Source organism: Protopterus annectens, chromosome 2.part0, assembly GCF_019279795.1.
Source record: "Protopterus annectens isolate FY-2018-M chromosome 2.part0, PAN1.0, whole genome shotgun sequence".
NCBI lineage: Eukaryota > Metazoa > Chordata > Ceratodontiformes > Protopteridae > Protopterus > Protopterus annectens.
The window spans coordinates 1,258,921,556-1,258,934,129 of NC_056728.1; the positions used below are offsets into that span (position 1 = coordinate 1,258,921,556).

The 12,574-nt window shown below is 38.6% G+C and overlaps 1 protein-coding gene across 2 annotated transcripts in view; it reads right to left on the bottom strand.

Moving 5' to 3' along the window:
- Positions 1 to 12,574, bottom strand: part of PDGFRA (platelet derived growth factor receptor alpha) — a 125,482-nt gene that overhangs the window by 53,755 nt on the left and 59,153 nt on the right. For both annotated transcript variants that reach the window (XM_044061431.1, XM_044061432.1), the window contains exons 9-10: positions 6,402 to 6,528; positions 2,641 to 2,834 (exon numbers count right to left, since the gene is read on the bottom strand). In XM_044061431.1, coding sequence (XP_043917366.1) covers positions 2,641 to 2,834; positions 6,402 to 6,528 — 321 coding nt within the window. The remainder of the gene's footprint in view (positions 1 to 2,640; positions 2,835 to 6,401; positions 6,529 to 12,574) is intronic.

The window sequence follows — 12,574 nt, forward strand, 5'->3', positions numbered from 1 at the left end:
TCAAATAATAAGGAATAATAAGGAACTGCATGGTATCTGGGGCCCAGGCCTCTAAACTACGAGTTCCAATTTATCAACAGCAATGTGCTATAAATGGCAGTCTTTTTTGTTGTTTTTTACATTAACACCAGAAAGGCATCCATCTTTTAAGCATTATAAAATATCCCAATTAATGTGGCAAAATGTATCATACCTACTGACTTAATTCAAATCAGAAATGCAGTCAATGGGTACCAAAAGCTTTCTGTTCAAACATAAGTAAATAAATAAATAACTCAAGCAGGTGTGTGTGTGTGTATGTGTGTGTGTGTGTGTGTGTGTGTGTGTGTGTGTGTGTGTGTGTGTGTGTGTGTGTGCGCACACACGCGTGCGTGTGTGTTTCTGCATATGTGCATGTGTATGTGCGCGAGTATGTGTATGCACGTGTATGTATGTATTTGTGTGTGTGTATGTGCTAGTGTGTGTGCGCATGTGTATGTATGTGTAAATGTGTGCATGCATATGTGTGAGTGTGTGTGTGCACGCATTTGTGTGTGTGTGTGTGTGTGTGTGTGTGTGTGTGTGTGTGTGTGTGTGTGTGTGTGTGTGTGTGTGTGTGTATGTACCAGTGTGTGTGTATATGCATATGTATGTGCAAATGTGTGCATGTGTGTGTGTGTGTGTGTGTGTGTGTGTGTGTGTGTGTGTGTGTATATATATATACATATGTATGTGTAAATGTGTGCGTGTGTGTGTGTGTGTGTGCACGCACGCGTGCACGTGTGGGTGTGTACGCACGTGTGCATTTCTGCATATAAAAAGCTTCAGCTTCAGGCTCCATTGTGAGGCTGTACATAATCACAAGCTGTACAGTACCAGCAAACAATGATGAGTCGTGGGTACAGGAGGATTTAGGAATGCATACATATAGAAATAGATAAATATATAAATTAGCAGAAGGCTAATGTCTAGCTTGTCTGATCAAATATTGCAGCCTGTTCATGTCACTGTCCCTACTTTTTCTGTATATTCTATGCACTTTTTAAAACTCTCGAGTCCCTTTGTATTATCTGTACTCAATAGAATTTATCACTCCAGCTTTATCGTTGGTAATAAATTCAGTGTTGCCTTTTACCATGGTAGGCAGCCTTCATGGAGCACAGCCCTGGGTAAAGCCTACACTACCTAGAACCTCTAATACATTATTGCTATATGATACATCATGGCCTGAATTCCTGTTTCTTTTGTAGTGCTGTCACAAAACACAGCTCAGTGATTTAGCCACACAAAAAGAAAGTACACTTCCAACAACTCACAACCTCAGATCAAGCATTTGTTCTCAAAATCAACTATATTAATTAACTTTAAGTGCTTTTTCTTAGCAGTAGAGTGATGAATATTAACCACAGACTAGTGGTACAGTGATAAGCAGAACTGTGTCTTATTCTCAGGAGACCAATTATCTAAATCGAATTCCCTGAAGTGTTTATTGCAGTTATATGGTTTGTTATAGTTAAAGTTGCTTAATTATTTACACTATCACCTCTGATGTGAGATACTGTAATATTTGCAGCAGATGTATCACAACTTGGGTATCTGGAGTTACATGGTATCCCTACACCCTGTCATTTTCTAAGTAAGGTGCACATTGTTGTTAACACTGACAATAAGAAGCGGAATTTCTGAGACAAGTATACAGTGTTCTGTAACCTTCTGTTTTAATCATTTAACACTTGTTGTAAGCAATAAAATTATGAGTTGAATGATTAATATTTACTTGCCGCATGCATGCAGTGAAATCCCACCTACAGACCTGTGGCACTGTTCCTTTATATCAAGGGCTAACGTTTTTGAAACCCCCATAGCTTTGGTAATATTGGAACATTAAGTCAGCTGGCTTTCAGATCTACTTGACTTTTACTTTCCAGTCAAGAGCAGATATTTGCAAAGCTAATTACATAATGAAGGAAACCTGAGGATATTGTAAACCAGCAATTTCTTTAGCTGCACATGAGTTGTTCTTCTTCTTTCAGCTTTTCCCAATGCAGTCAAACCAGCTTACATTTCATCTCTTAATTGACAATGCTGAAAATATTGGTCAACTACATGTTTATTCCTTGAAGTATTTCAGTGAAATTTTCTAGGACTATCATTGCTTCTTTATTTGGCTGTCATTAGGCCTGGGCTTTGTTAATTCCAGAAATCAGTATTTATCTGCAAAATTCAGATCTTGTCCCGCTCAACTTTAAAAGTAAGATCAATACAACAACCTGTCACTACATTTCAATGCATAAAAATACAAAATTTTAACACAGACATAACACTTAAAATTATGGTTTTCTTTCAGATACCACTTGAGTGTAAATACAATTAAGTGCTTGTAAAGGGTAGCAAAATGTTTAAATAGAACTACTTAAAGGTACATATAGAAGGTATCTTACGACATCTGTGATCAATTCCCTAGTACTGTTCCTATGTTCCTCTGTTGCATTGACTCCCATATCCTTAATAAATTCCATTTAAGAATGACAGTTCCATACATCATACATCTGGAATCCACGAGTCCACTTAAACTATGTCAAATTTAAAGAATGACTACTCTGAAAGGAAAGAAATACAATTACCAAAAATAAGCATGCTTCATTGTACATGCTGACTTACTGTGTGATACCAGTTTCAGCTCACGAGTTGCTACACTCAGCTCATTCTTTACCAGACATCGCACTGCCAACGTCTCATCCAGTTTCTTAAACCTCAGCTGGCTTTCCACATGATTGTCAAATGAGCTGGTGTCAATGTTAATGTCAGAAGTATTGCTTGACAGAGCCATCCATGCTACGGTGTCATTTGCACATCTGTAGATGAAAATATGAGTGCTTTGTGTTATAAACAACATACGCACATTGTATTTTCAGTTTATACACACAGCGTGCTTTACTTTGTGCCTTATCTCTTTCCACTTTTTAAGTGAAAACAGAGCTTCGCTTCTTTCTACAGAGTTAATGTGGCCCCCTCCTCCCACTCAGTAGAAATTACTTCTTTCGTGCCACTGGTTTGTAATGTTTATACTTTTGGAGTACAATCATTACAAAACTATTCTGTAGTGTTTTTCAGAAGTGTACATCACTAGAATTAAACAAAATTCTCACACATGCTAAAACTTTCTTACTCAGAAGAACTTTGAGTCATCTCCTTGTGTTACGTAATGCGGCATATATTTGCATACAGCATTTTTAATTAATGCAGGTATATTTTTAAATCAATGTACCTAAAGACTAAGTACTGTGGTGCAGAGGTGATAAATCCCTGTGTGTGACCCAGCTTACCACAGACTAATCAGTGACTTAGGTGCTGAAAGATCTGACCAGGGGTGAATGAGACTGAGAAGCCCACTTCAGCTCACCCATGTTGAGGGAAGGTGTACACTGCAGGTACCCACTGGGAAACAAGTGACAAGAGCAAGCAGAGTGTGTGTCTGGGAAGTGTGCTTAGCTATGCCAAGCACTGTACATGTATATGTAGCTTCACTAGTGCAAGGGCTTCAGGAACAGTGGACCAGACCTTCACTTTCTGTAGCATAATGCCCCAGCAGGGTGAAGGGTTAGGCTGCATTAGAAGATGCTAGATGGCTGCCTGGATGATGACATCACTATGATTAGCCTGTGCCCCAGATAGGAGGAATGACTGAGAATAAACAATAGTAACTGGCCAGATAGTTGGGAGGCCACAAAAGAACATATATTAGCCTATGCCTTGGTGTCCTTTCATGAGTGCCCCAAGCACAGAGGTTGCATACAGTGTTACTACCATATGCTGTCAGAACTGTACTACAGATACCACTGTTTGAATGTTTAATAGGTTTCACATGCAAACTATAGTGCGACCTTAAACTTATAACAATCGATATTGAAATGCATTAATCATATAATAGCAATGTGATACAAATCCTGTTTTCACATTCTTTTTACCCAGACAAAGCTCATCACAACAATAACAATTCAATAGATTCAGCACTCAGAAAAGCAAATCTGTTCTCCTAGTGCAGGACATTATAATCCTAACTTGAGTTTTTAATAGTGCTCAATTGAATATGAGTTACCAAAATAACTGCTCCTCATGGGGATTATGACTGGCAAAGGTCTATATTGTGCTCTAACAATTCTGTTTAGTTTGTGAATGAGAACGTGGTTTGTGTCACTGCTTTATCTCATTTAGTTAATCAAAGCCCTTTGTTATGCATTATTGCCAAATTATGCAGCCATGGGGGTGAAGGATCTTGGCAATTAGTTGCTTAGTCAGGTTTTATAGATATGCTTATACTTACTGGCACAATACCTTGATATATTGCACAAAGAAGCTTAATCAAGGTGGCACAAATGTGGAGCACTGAAAACAAAAATTAAGGCAAATTCAAGAATATTGTAGAAAGGGTTACTTCTAAGTTGAGACTGAATAAGTATCACAAAATTGGAAAATAGCTAATAACACTGGACAATTTAACAAAAGATAAGGAGCATTCTCCCTTTCAAAGCACACATTGTATGGAGTAACTGGCTGACCTTTATGTCTGAATTAAGGAAGTACTGCGTGGAAAAAGAAAGTGTCTCTTTGCAATATCATATGTAAATAATTCACCAAAAAGAAGTTTTGTTCTTTTCAGAAGATGATTATACTTATCTTATTAATTTGCGTTGTTCTTTTCAGAAATAAATGCATGAATACAAGCGATAGGAAGTGTAATTACCCATATGTAAATTACAATGACAAAATAATAAGGAAATATCCATATGCACTAACTGCATCCACACACAGAAGCATGTACCTCTCATGACCCATTCTCAGTAACAGCTAAGAGTGCTACCAATCTGGCTGGTGTGGAAAGGATTCTTTTTCCATGCCAGAGAGATGAGAGCAGAGAGCATGGGTAGTTATGTTACCACCTGGGCTTTAGTTCGGGATGGGGCAAAACTCCTCAAGCAGGGACCACACATAGAAATGTACCCACACCTGGTACATTAGTGCATTTTGTAAATGGAGAAAATATAGGCAATAATAAAATCTACACAAAATGGCTCTCATAATCACTACCAGCAGATATGACAGAATGACTCACCACAACACAACGCTTCCCACAAAACCCAGTATTTACGTACAGTGTCAGGTTATCCAAAAGCTATATTAAAATGCAACAGTTAACTGCGGTATGGTGGAGGTCTATCTGCTTTCATTTGTTCTTCCCCACGATGGTTTCAGTGCATTATCATGAAGCATGTAGTGCATTTTAGAAGTTACTTAAGTAATGTCTGCAGTGCCGGCTTAAGCTATGCATGAAAAGCACAGCATGTTCAGGAAAGTCTTGGAAACAATCCACAAATTCTACTTCCTAACCGTTTCAATGCTTTCACTAGATGACCATAGGCAGCATGCTCTGAACACACCATACAAACAGGTGAAAAAGTTACTGACCAGTGGACTGAAAATAAAAATATGTGCCTATCTACCAAGGAATTACTGATAGTTATATATGCGCATGGGGGCAAAGTGCAAAAATGATGCACCCCATGTCTTTCTCTATACGGTGCCCCTTTCAGTTGTCTTACAAACAAGAAGATGGACATATTGTTACCGAATATAAAGTGCCAAGGAAGAAAGGGCAGGCACTTTGCATTTTTTTTATTTTTAACTATCTTCCTTCACTACACTTCACAAAAACAACTGCCGCTTGTCATTGCTAATATCCCAGAACCAATTTTTCTGGCATAACATTGGATCTCTTAATAACAAAAGGCTATACATGTTGCAGATACACCTCTTGCTTCCTTACGCAGTCGGTCTTACATTTAATCAGATCAGTAAATCAGACAGAATATCTCAGGGATATGCTGTCAATCTGGCATGTGTCCTTTTTGCACAACACCTACTAACAAGGCACTAATAGTTATAATAGGAGAACATTTTTACAAAACATGAATTTGCTTGGTGCAAAGTATTCAAATCTACCCAGTTAAATTGCACTCTGTTAATATAAAAATCCGTATGCCAAAAGCACAACAGCCTAAATATGCAACTGCTACAGTAACTGGAGCACTGTACCTTGAAGTCCAGCTAATCATTTGAGACTGTAACTGGCAAAAGTCAGAAAACAGTGCTGAACTGCTCAATGTTGGGGAGCTCTGACTTCACAACCCTGACTTCTGTATATATCAAACCAGAAAGTACAAAGTCAGATAAATGGTGATAATGACGGTAAACATCAAGCAATGTAACTAACAGAAATTGATTCCACGTCTGAGCATTACATTATAACATGCTGCAGTAACTATAACATATGGTCAGATTGCATTATCTGCATATAACTCTCTTTGAAATGAATCCGTAAATATATTTCCCACTCTGCCACAATGCATTAAAATCTTCCTTACTTTTTGATGTCCTTGCAAGTTAACCACTCCACCTCTGGTAAAGGATCTCCATCTGCCACACATAACACTGACTGACCACCTGTGGAGCCATGATGATGGTCCACCAAGTCGAGGATGGATGCTGGCACTGTACAGAAGAGGAGAAATGACATGCTGTTATCATGCAGAAGTTACTGTCTCAGCAACCACTCAAAGTAATCTGTCATTTGGATCTTTCTTTACAAGTGCCTCAGCCTAAGACACAAAAACAATCCACTAAAATGTTTAGCGAAACAATAAAATTTGAATAAATATCCATCAAATACATACCTACGGGATCTGATCACAAAATGACACAATAAAGTTAGATAAAAATGTATAAAAACCAGGGAAGAAACACGGCAGGGGAAAAAACTTTCAGACTCACGAAGTGAAATAATAAAAAAAAAATGTAATCCAAGTAACGTAGGTTAGCGCTTTCACAAAACACAGTTTGCTTCATCAGAACTATGTTTTTATTCTTTGTTCTGTTTTCAGTTTCATATTCCAGAACTTTTAATTGCCGCAAGGTTTTTGGTATTTGGATTAGATAAAAATCTGTCTAAAATTGCCTTTTTACGTGGTTTATGACAAGTTATTATGGTTTCCAAGGATGAGAATTCCTTAAGGGAAGTACCATAAACACAAACAAAATTTTACACTTTAGTTTTCAAATGAGCCTCAAAAAAAATTTTTAACAGTACCTCAGCTGTCATTTCAGGACATGAGATCAAAACAAGTCTTCTAAATAACCCAGGTCCTGACAGCAGAGGTTGTAATAGGTCAATAGACATTCCTGTCACTGATGGTAATGATTAACGAGTGATGAAGATCTGATAGGGAGTAAAAGCACAAATGTGATCACTCCTGTACTTTCAAGTCTGGAATTCTTCCGTGGTATTCTGTACTAGATGGAGGTGATCCAGGGCACATTCGATAGACAGCACCAATAATCAAACTACACCAACCATGGATACATTCTGTGATACCCACACCCAGCCATGGATTATTATTAAATTATAGTTAAACAATTTAGTGGTATTTCTGCCTTATACTCTTGGCAGGATGTAAAGGCTGCAGTGGACTGCCTGTTCCAATGCAGCTAGTTGGTACTATATTAATAGTTTTAATCAAACACTGCATGGATACATGGGGAAGTTTAAAGTCTGCTATACAACAATGGTAAGTTTATGAATCCTTCTAAGATTCCAGGCTAAATTTTGTGTGAATGTTTTCTGTTTGATGCATAGATTCTGGTAGATTTTTATTTTATTTATCTGTTAACCTACCAAGCCCACTGCACACAAATGTCCCCTTTCTAAGGTGAACATGCAGCTAAATATTTAGCTGATTAGCTCAAAGTCACATAATATGCAAATGCAGACCAAAGGAATCAAACCTCGGACTACAGGAAGCAGCTCATTAACAGCTCATAGCCTTAATCCTGTCTTCCAGCCTTGTAACATTATTTAGGAAAGTTCAGAAGAAGCAGAGTTTTCACAAAGCTAGAAGCAAAGTACGTAAAAAGTGAATGCAGTACTCTGTTTACTCACTGATAATGCTTACTGAATGCAATACTCTGCTACTGCTTTGCAGCTGATTGTCACAAGCTGGTTTCAGTATTAAAATGCAGTTCTGGATTCTGACATACTGTGCTACTGATAAATACCCCGTAGAGATATTAATTAACACTAACTAACACTTAACTAACATTCTGAGGAATTACTTACACCACATGATGGAGGGGGTGAGACATGAAGCTTTAACAGCAATGACTGTCATATTTGTGTCACTCATGAATCACTTTGCAGTAAGTTGTCACTACACCACACTGGCAGAACTGACACTGTCACTAATTATGTTTCGGTACCATGAACCATTTCTATGACTGCCTGCAAATCAGCCAAAATGGTAGAATAACAGTGCTGGAGGGGGTACAGAGTAAAAAAGAAGGAAACAGTAAGCAAACATAATGACAGAACTTATGCTGGTATAGGAATGCACAGGAGATGAAGTATAATAGTATAGTAACCTGACACAAAATGCCTAACAGCACATAATGAAGGGACAGAGGAGAGGGCTGACACACTCCATTAAAGAAAACTTGAATCGGGAATGAACAGATGATGTGGTTAGCATGGTATGAGACATACTGAGTTACCTACTCATGAAATAAATGCTTTTTGTTTGATCAATGGCATAAATAAAGACTACCTTGAAGGAAGCTCAGTAAATCATGCATTATCAAAGTCAGCTTCTGATGTAAAATAATTTTATTATGAATAGGCTGCCACAAATAACATTTAGTATAGCATGACTGTTCTACGTTTATAGCCAGTAGTCAAATTTATTCTACAATGGTTGTCTTAAGCACAAAATGTATCATCAGTACTTTTTTCTACAATACTGCTACTTTTCAAAAAACTTCAGCTATTATTTACAAATCTTTCTGGTTATCCTGTTGCCTGAGTCACTGCCAGCAATTACGTCAGTATAAAGAAATGCACTGCAGTCAGCTGCATTCCATGGCAGATATGTTACTACTATACACAAGTTTGTTAAGATTGTCTCAACAACCTAGGAAACCTACCCTGTTCATTAACTGATTTCATTCGGGGCAGGGGACAGTACAATTAAAATCTAAACTAAAATACACGTGCTTCAGTTGTTCTCTTCTCTGAATGTAGGCTCACAGCAAATACATAGCTTATTTTTATTTATGTTTCTGGCAATCTCTTTTTTGCAATCCTTTCTGATTTATTATTTTCAGCTCACCTTTTCAGGCTACCTCATAATTCTGTGCTGTACCAATTAGCTATGGGTATCATTGGCTTTTGTTTGTTCCCAATCGGCTGGTAACAGTGTCAAAGTTACTTTACATGCAAAGCTCAAGGCTTTGTGAGGGCTGCTTGCACAAAATTTCACTCAGTCCTGTGACACCAGTAACATAATAATTCAGCAGAAACAATTTTAAGAGTACTTGAAATTAAGTTTAAGGCGGTTGTAAATCGCATTATTGCAAGTCTCAGAATATTTAGCCTTAATTATGTGAAAACAGCAAATTTAACAGCCTTGTTACAGCAGAGCTGTGATGTCATAAGTGCCTTTATTAGTGCCTGTAACTACAAAGTACTTGAGTGACATGCCAATGATTGCCAAATATATATTCACAACCAGTGACATCTATGACAGGCTTAAGTGAACAGTTAATACTGTAAGTAATAACCTTTTTTTCAATAATAAACACTAAAAAGGAGTCTGACTTTCAGTTATTTTAAATGAGTACCTAAGTGCTGAACCATACCCCAAGGAAACATAATGAACAGCTCAGAACTTAATCAAAGCACATGCTACCAAGCCCTAATCTCTGTTAATGTTAGCAAGACTCCAGCCAGTAGGAATACAATATTGCTTTTTTTCCTTCCTTATGTATTATTTGCTACAGTACAGTAATAAAATGTTAAGCTACTCAGCATTCTCATCTTGAATTTAAGGCAAGAAAAGGAATGCATTTATTTAAAATGTGCAGGTTCAGTTGTCTAGTTAACCAATATCCCACTCCACAAAGGTGGAGCCACAACAGACCCCGGGAACTATCACCCTATAAGCCTGACTAGCCTGGTCAGCAAGGCTATGGAGAGCATCATCATGGAATTCATTAACAGAGATATTGGGAACCTTCAGACATTGGACCCTACCCAGTTTGGCTTTGTTAAAGGCAGATCATGCCTCCTAAACTTCTTTGAGACAGTTACCAAGGCTTTAGATGAGGGAAAGGAGGTTCACACAGCCTACCTAGACCTCACAAAGGCTTTCGACACCATTCCCCATTCTGGTATTATAGACAAGCTCACCAGCCTGAACATAAACCCCTGCATCACAAGATGGGTCGCCAATTGGCTCACGGATAGAACCCACACGGTGAGAGTTGCAGCCTCTAGGTCTGACTCTAAACCAGTTACAAGTGGCATCCCCCAGGGCTCAGTCCTGGGACCCCTCCTGTTCGGTATATATTTCTCAGAGGTACAGGCAAGCACAGGAGGACTATGGCTGACCAAGTTCACAGACAACTGCAAACTAGGGGCCATAATTGACTCTCCAGCTGATACAGACATCCTCCAGAAGGGTTTCACTGAGATGGATACCTGGTATCAAAATCAAGGCCTCAAGCTAAATGCCAAAAAGTGCATAGTCATCCCCTTTGGAAAAAAAAATACTCATGAACTACCACATACGTGGTAGTCCCCTAAATACAGAAAATGTAATAAGGGATCTGGGGACCCAAGTAGATAGTAATCTCTCCTTTGATAATCATATTGCCAAGATGGTTAGAAAATTCTTCTATGTGGCCCACCTAAGGGTTCGCATCTAGAACAAAAGAGATTATTGTGCCCATCTACTCATCACTCATTAGACCCATCATAGACCCATCATAAAGTACAAAGCCTGGGATGTACCTTACAAGACACCTGCAACAGCTGGAAAGACCACAGAAGTACCTCACCAAGAGGATTACTGGCCTCAAACATATGCCCTATGCAGCCCAACTGAAGAAACTCCAGCTGCACTCGGTTGCATACCGCTTACTCACAGGTGATCTCTGCCTGACATACAAGGCCATGTCCAACCCAGAATTGATGGAAATGCTCCACCTAAAAAAAAACAAATCCCCAAGAGCCACATGCTCTAGGGATCTAAACCTCCCCACAACGATAAATAGGATGTGCTGGAGGGATAGATTCCTGTCCCAGAGACTCCCTATGCTTTGGAACAGGATTCCAATCTACATTAGGCAGAGCCCCTTACTAACACTCTTCAAGAGAAACCTTGATGAGTGGATGGGAAACATAAAATTTACCCCAGGGATCACTGCAGTGGCTCTGCTGGACAGAGGCACATGGAACTAATGGCTCTGCTGGACCGAGGCACAGGGAACAAATCTAAGGGGGGCGGCGAAAGCCAACACATTCTGGCTAGGCTTAGATGCCCTTGGGCAGATAGCCTAGTACTTACCTATGAACCTATGAACCTATGAAACCTATTTGTTTATGCTGTAGAAGTAAGACCTAGCTATCTCAGCATTCAAGATCAGGTGCATTTGTGCTACCTGCAACGGAATCCGAAAAAAACAACTATTTGTAACATATATATATATATATATATATATATATATATATATATATATGAGTGTGTGTGTGTGCGCGCATTTGAATATATACTACTGCATGTTTGTTTTTCACAGATTTGTTTTAAAGCACAAAATGGAGTATTCATGCACTGTATACAAGACTACAAAAATTATACAAGAATGTAACAATAAGAGGATGTAGCTCAACAGAATGCAGAAAAGCACTGCATTATACTCCACCCTGCATTATACTCTCTACTGCATTATACTCCACCCTGCATTGTACTCCACACTGCATTATACTCCACCCTGCATTGTACTTCATGCTGCATTATACTCCACCCTGTATTGTACTCCACGCTGCATTGTACTCCACGCTGCATTATACTCCACCCTGCATTGTACTCCACGCTGCATTATACTCCACCCTGCATTGTACTCCATGCTGCATTATGCTCCACTCTGCATTGTACTCCACACTGCATTATACTCCACCCTGCATTGTACTCTACGCTGCATTATACTCCACGCTGCATTATATAGGCTCAGTTATCTGATGTTAGTCTGTATTGTCATCTCAGGTGTGATTAAACTGAAATTGATGAAATATCATCATCCCAGCTGTGCATTTCTTAGTTTTTGAACTCTGTCTACTATTTTTGTCTGCCAGCTAATACAATTTATGGTTATTTTATGTTTGTTTCTGATACTGTATCCTGAAATTATGTAGATCTCTATGTTCTGTTAATTTTTTTCCACAAAAGTTGCATTAACTTAAGACCACATGAAGTATTATAAAGATTTCAGTTTCAAGCAGCACCACCCTGCTTAAATGCTGTAAAATGATTCACGGTACAAGAAGATCCAAAACATAATGTTTGCATTTTAACAGTACAAGAGTCAGTGCACATGAGCTTCCCCTTTAAACTGTTTTCAACGCAGCATACTGGGCTGTCTTTTCTTTCAGCATAGAAATACACGGTATAAATGGTTGCTCTGACACAGTGTTCTCATATGCTAATGTGGT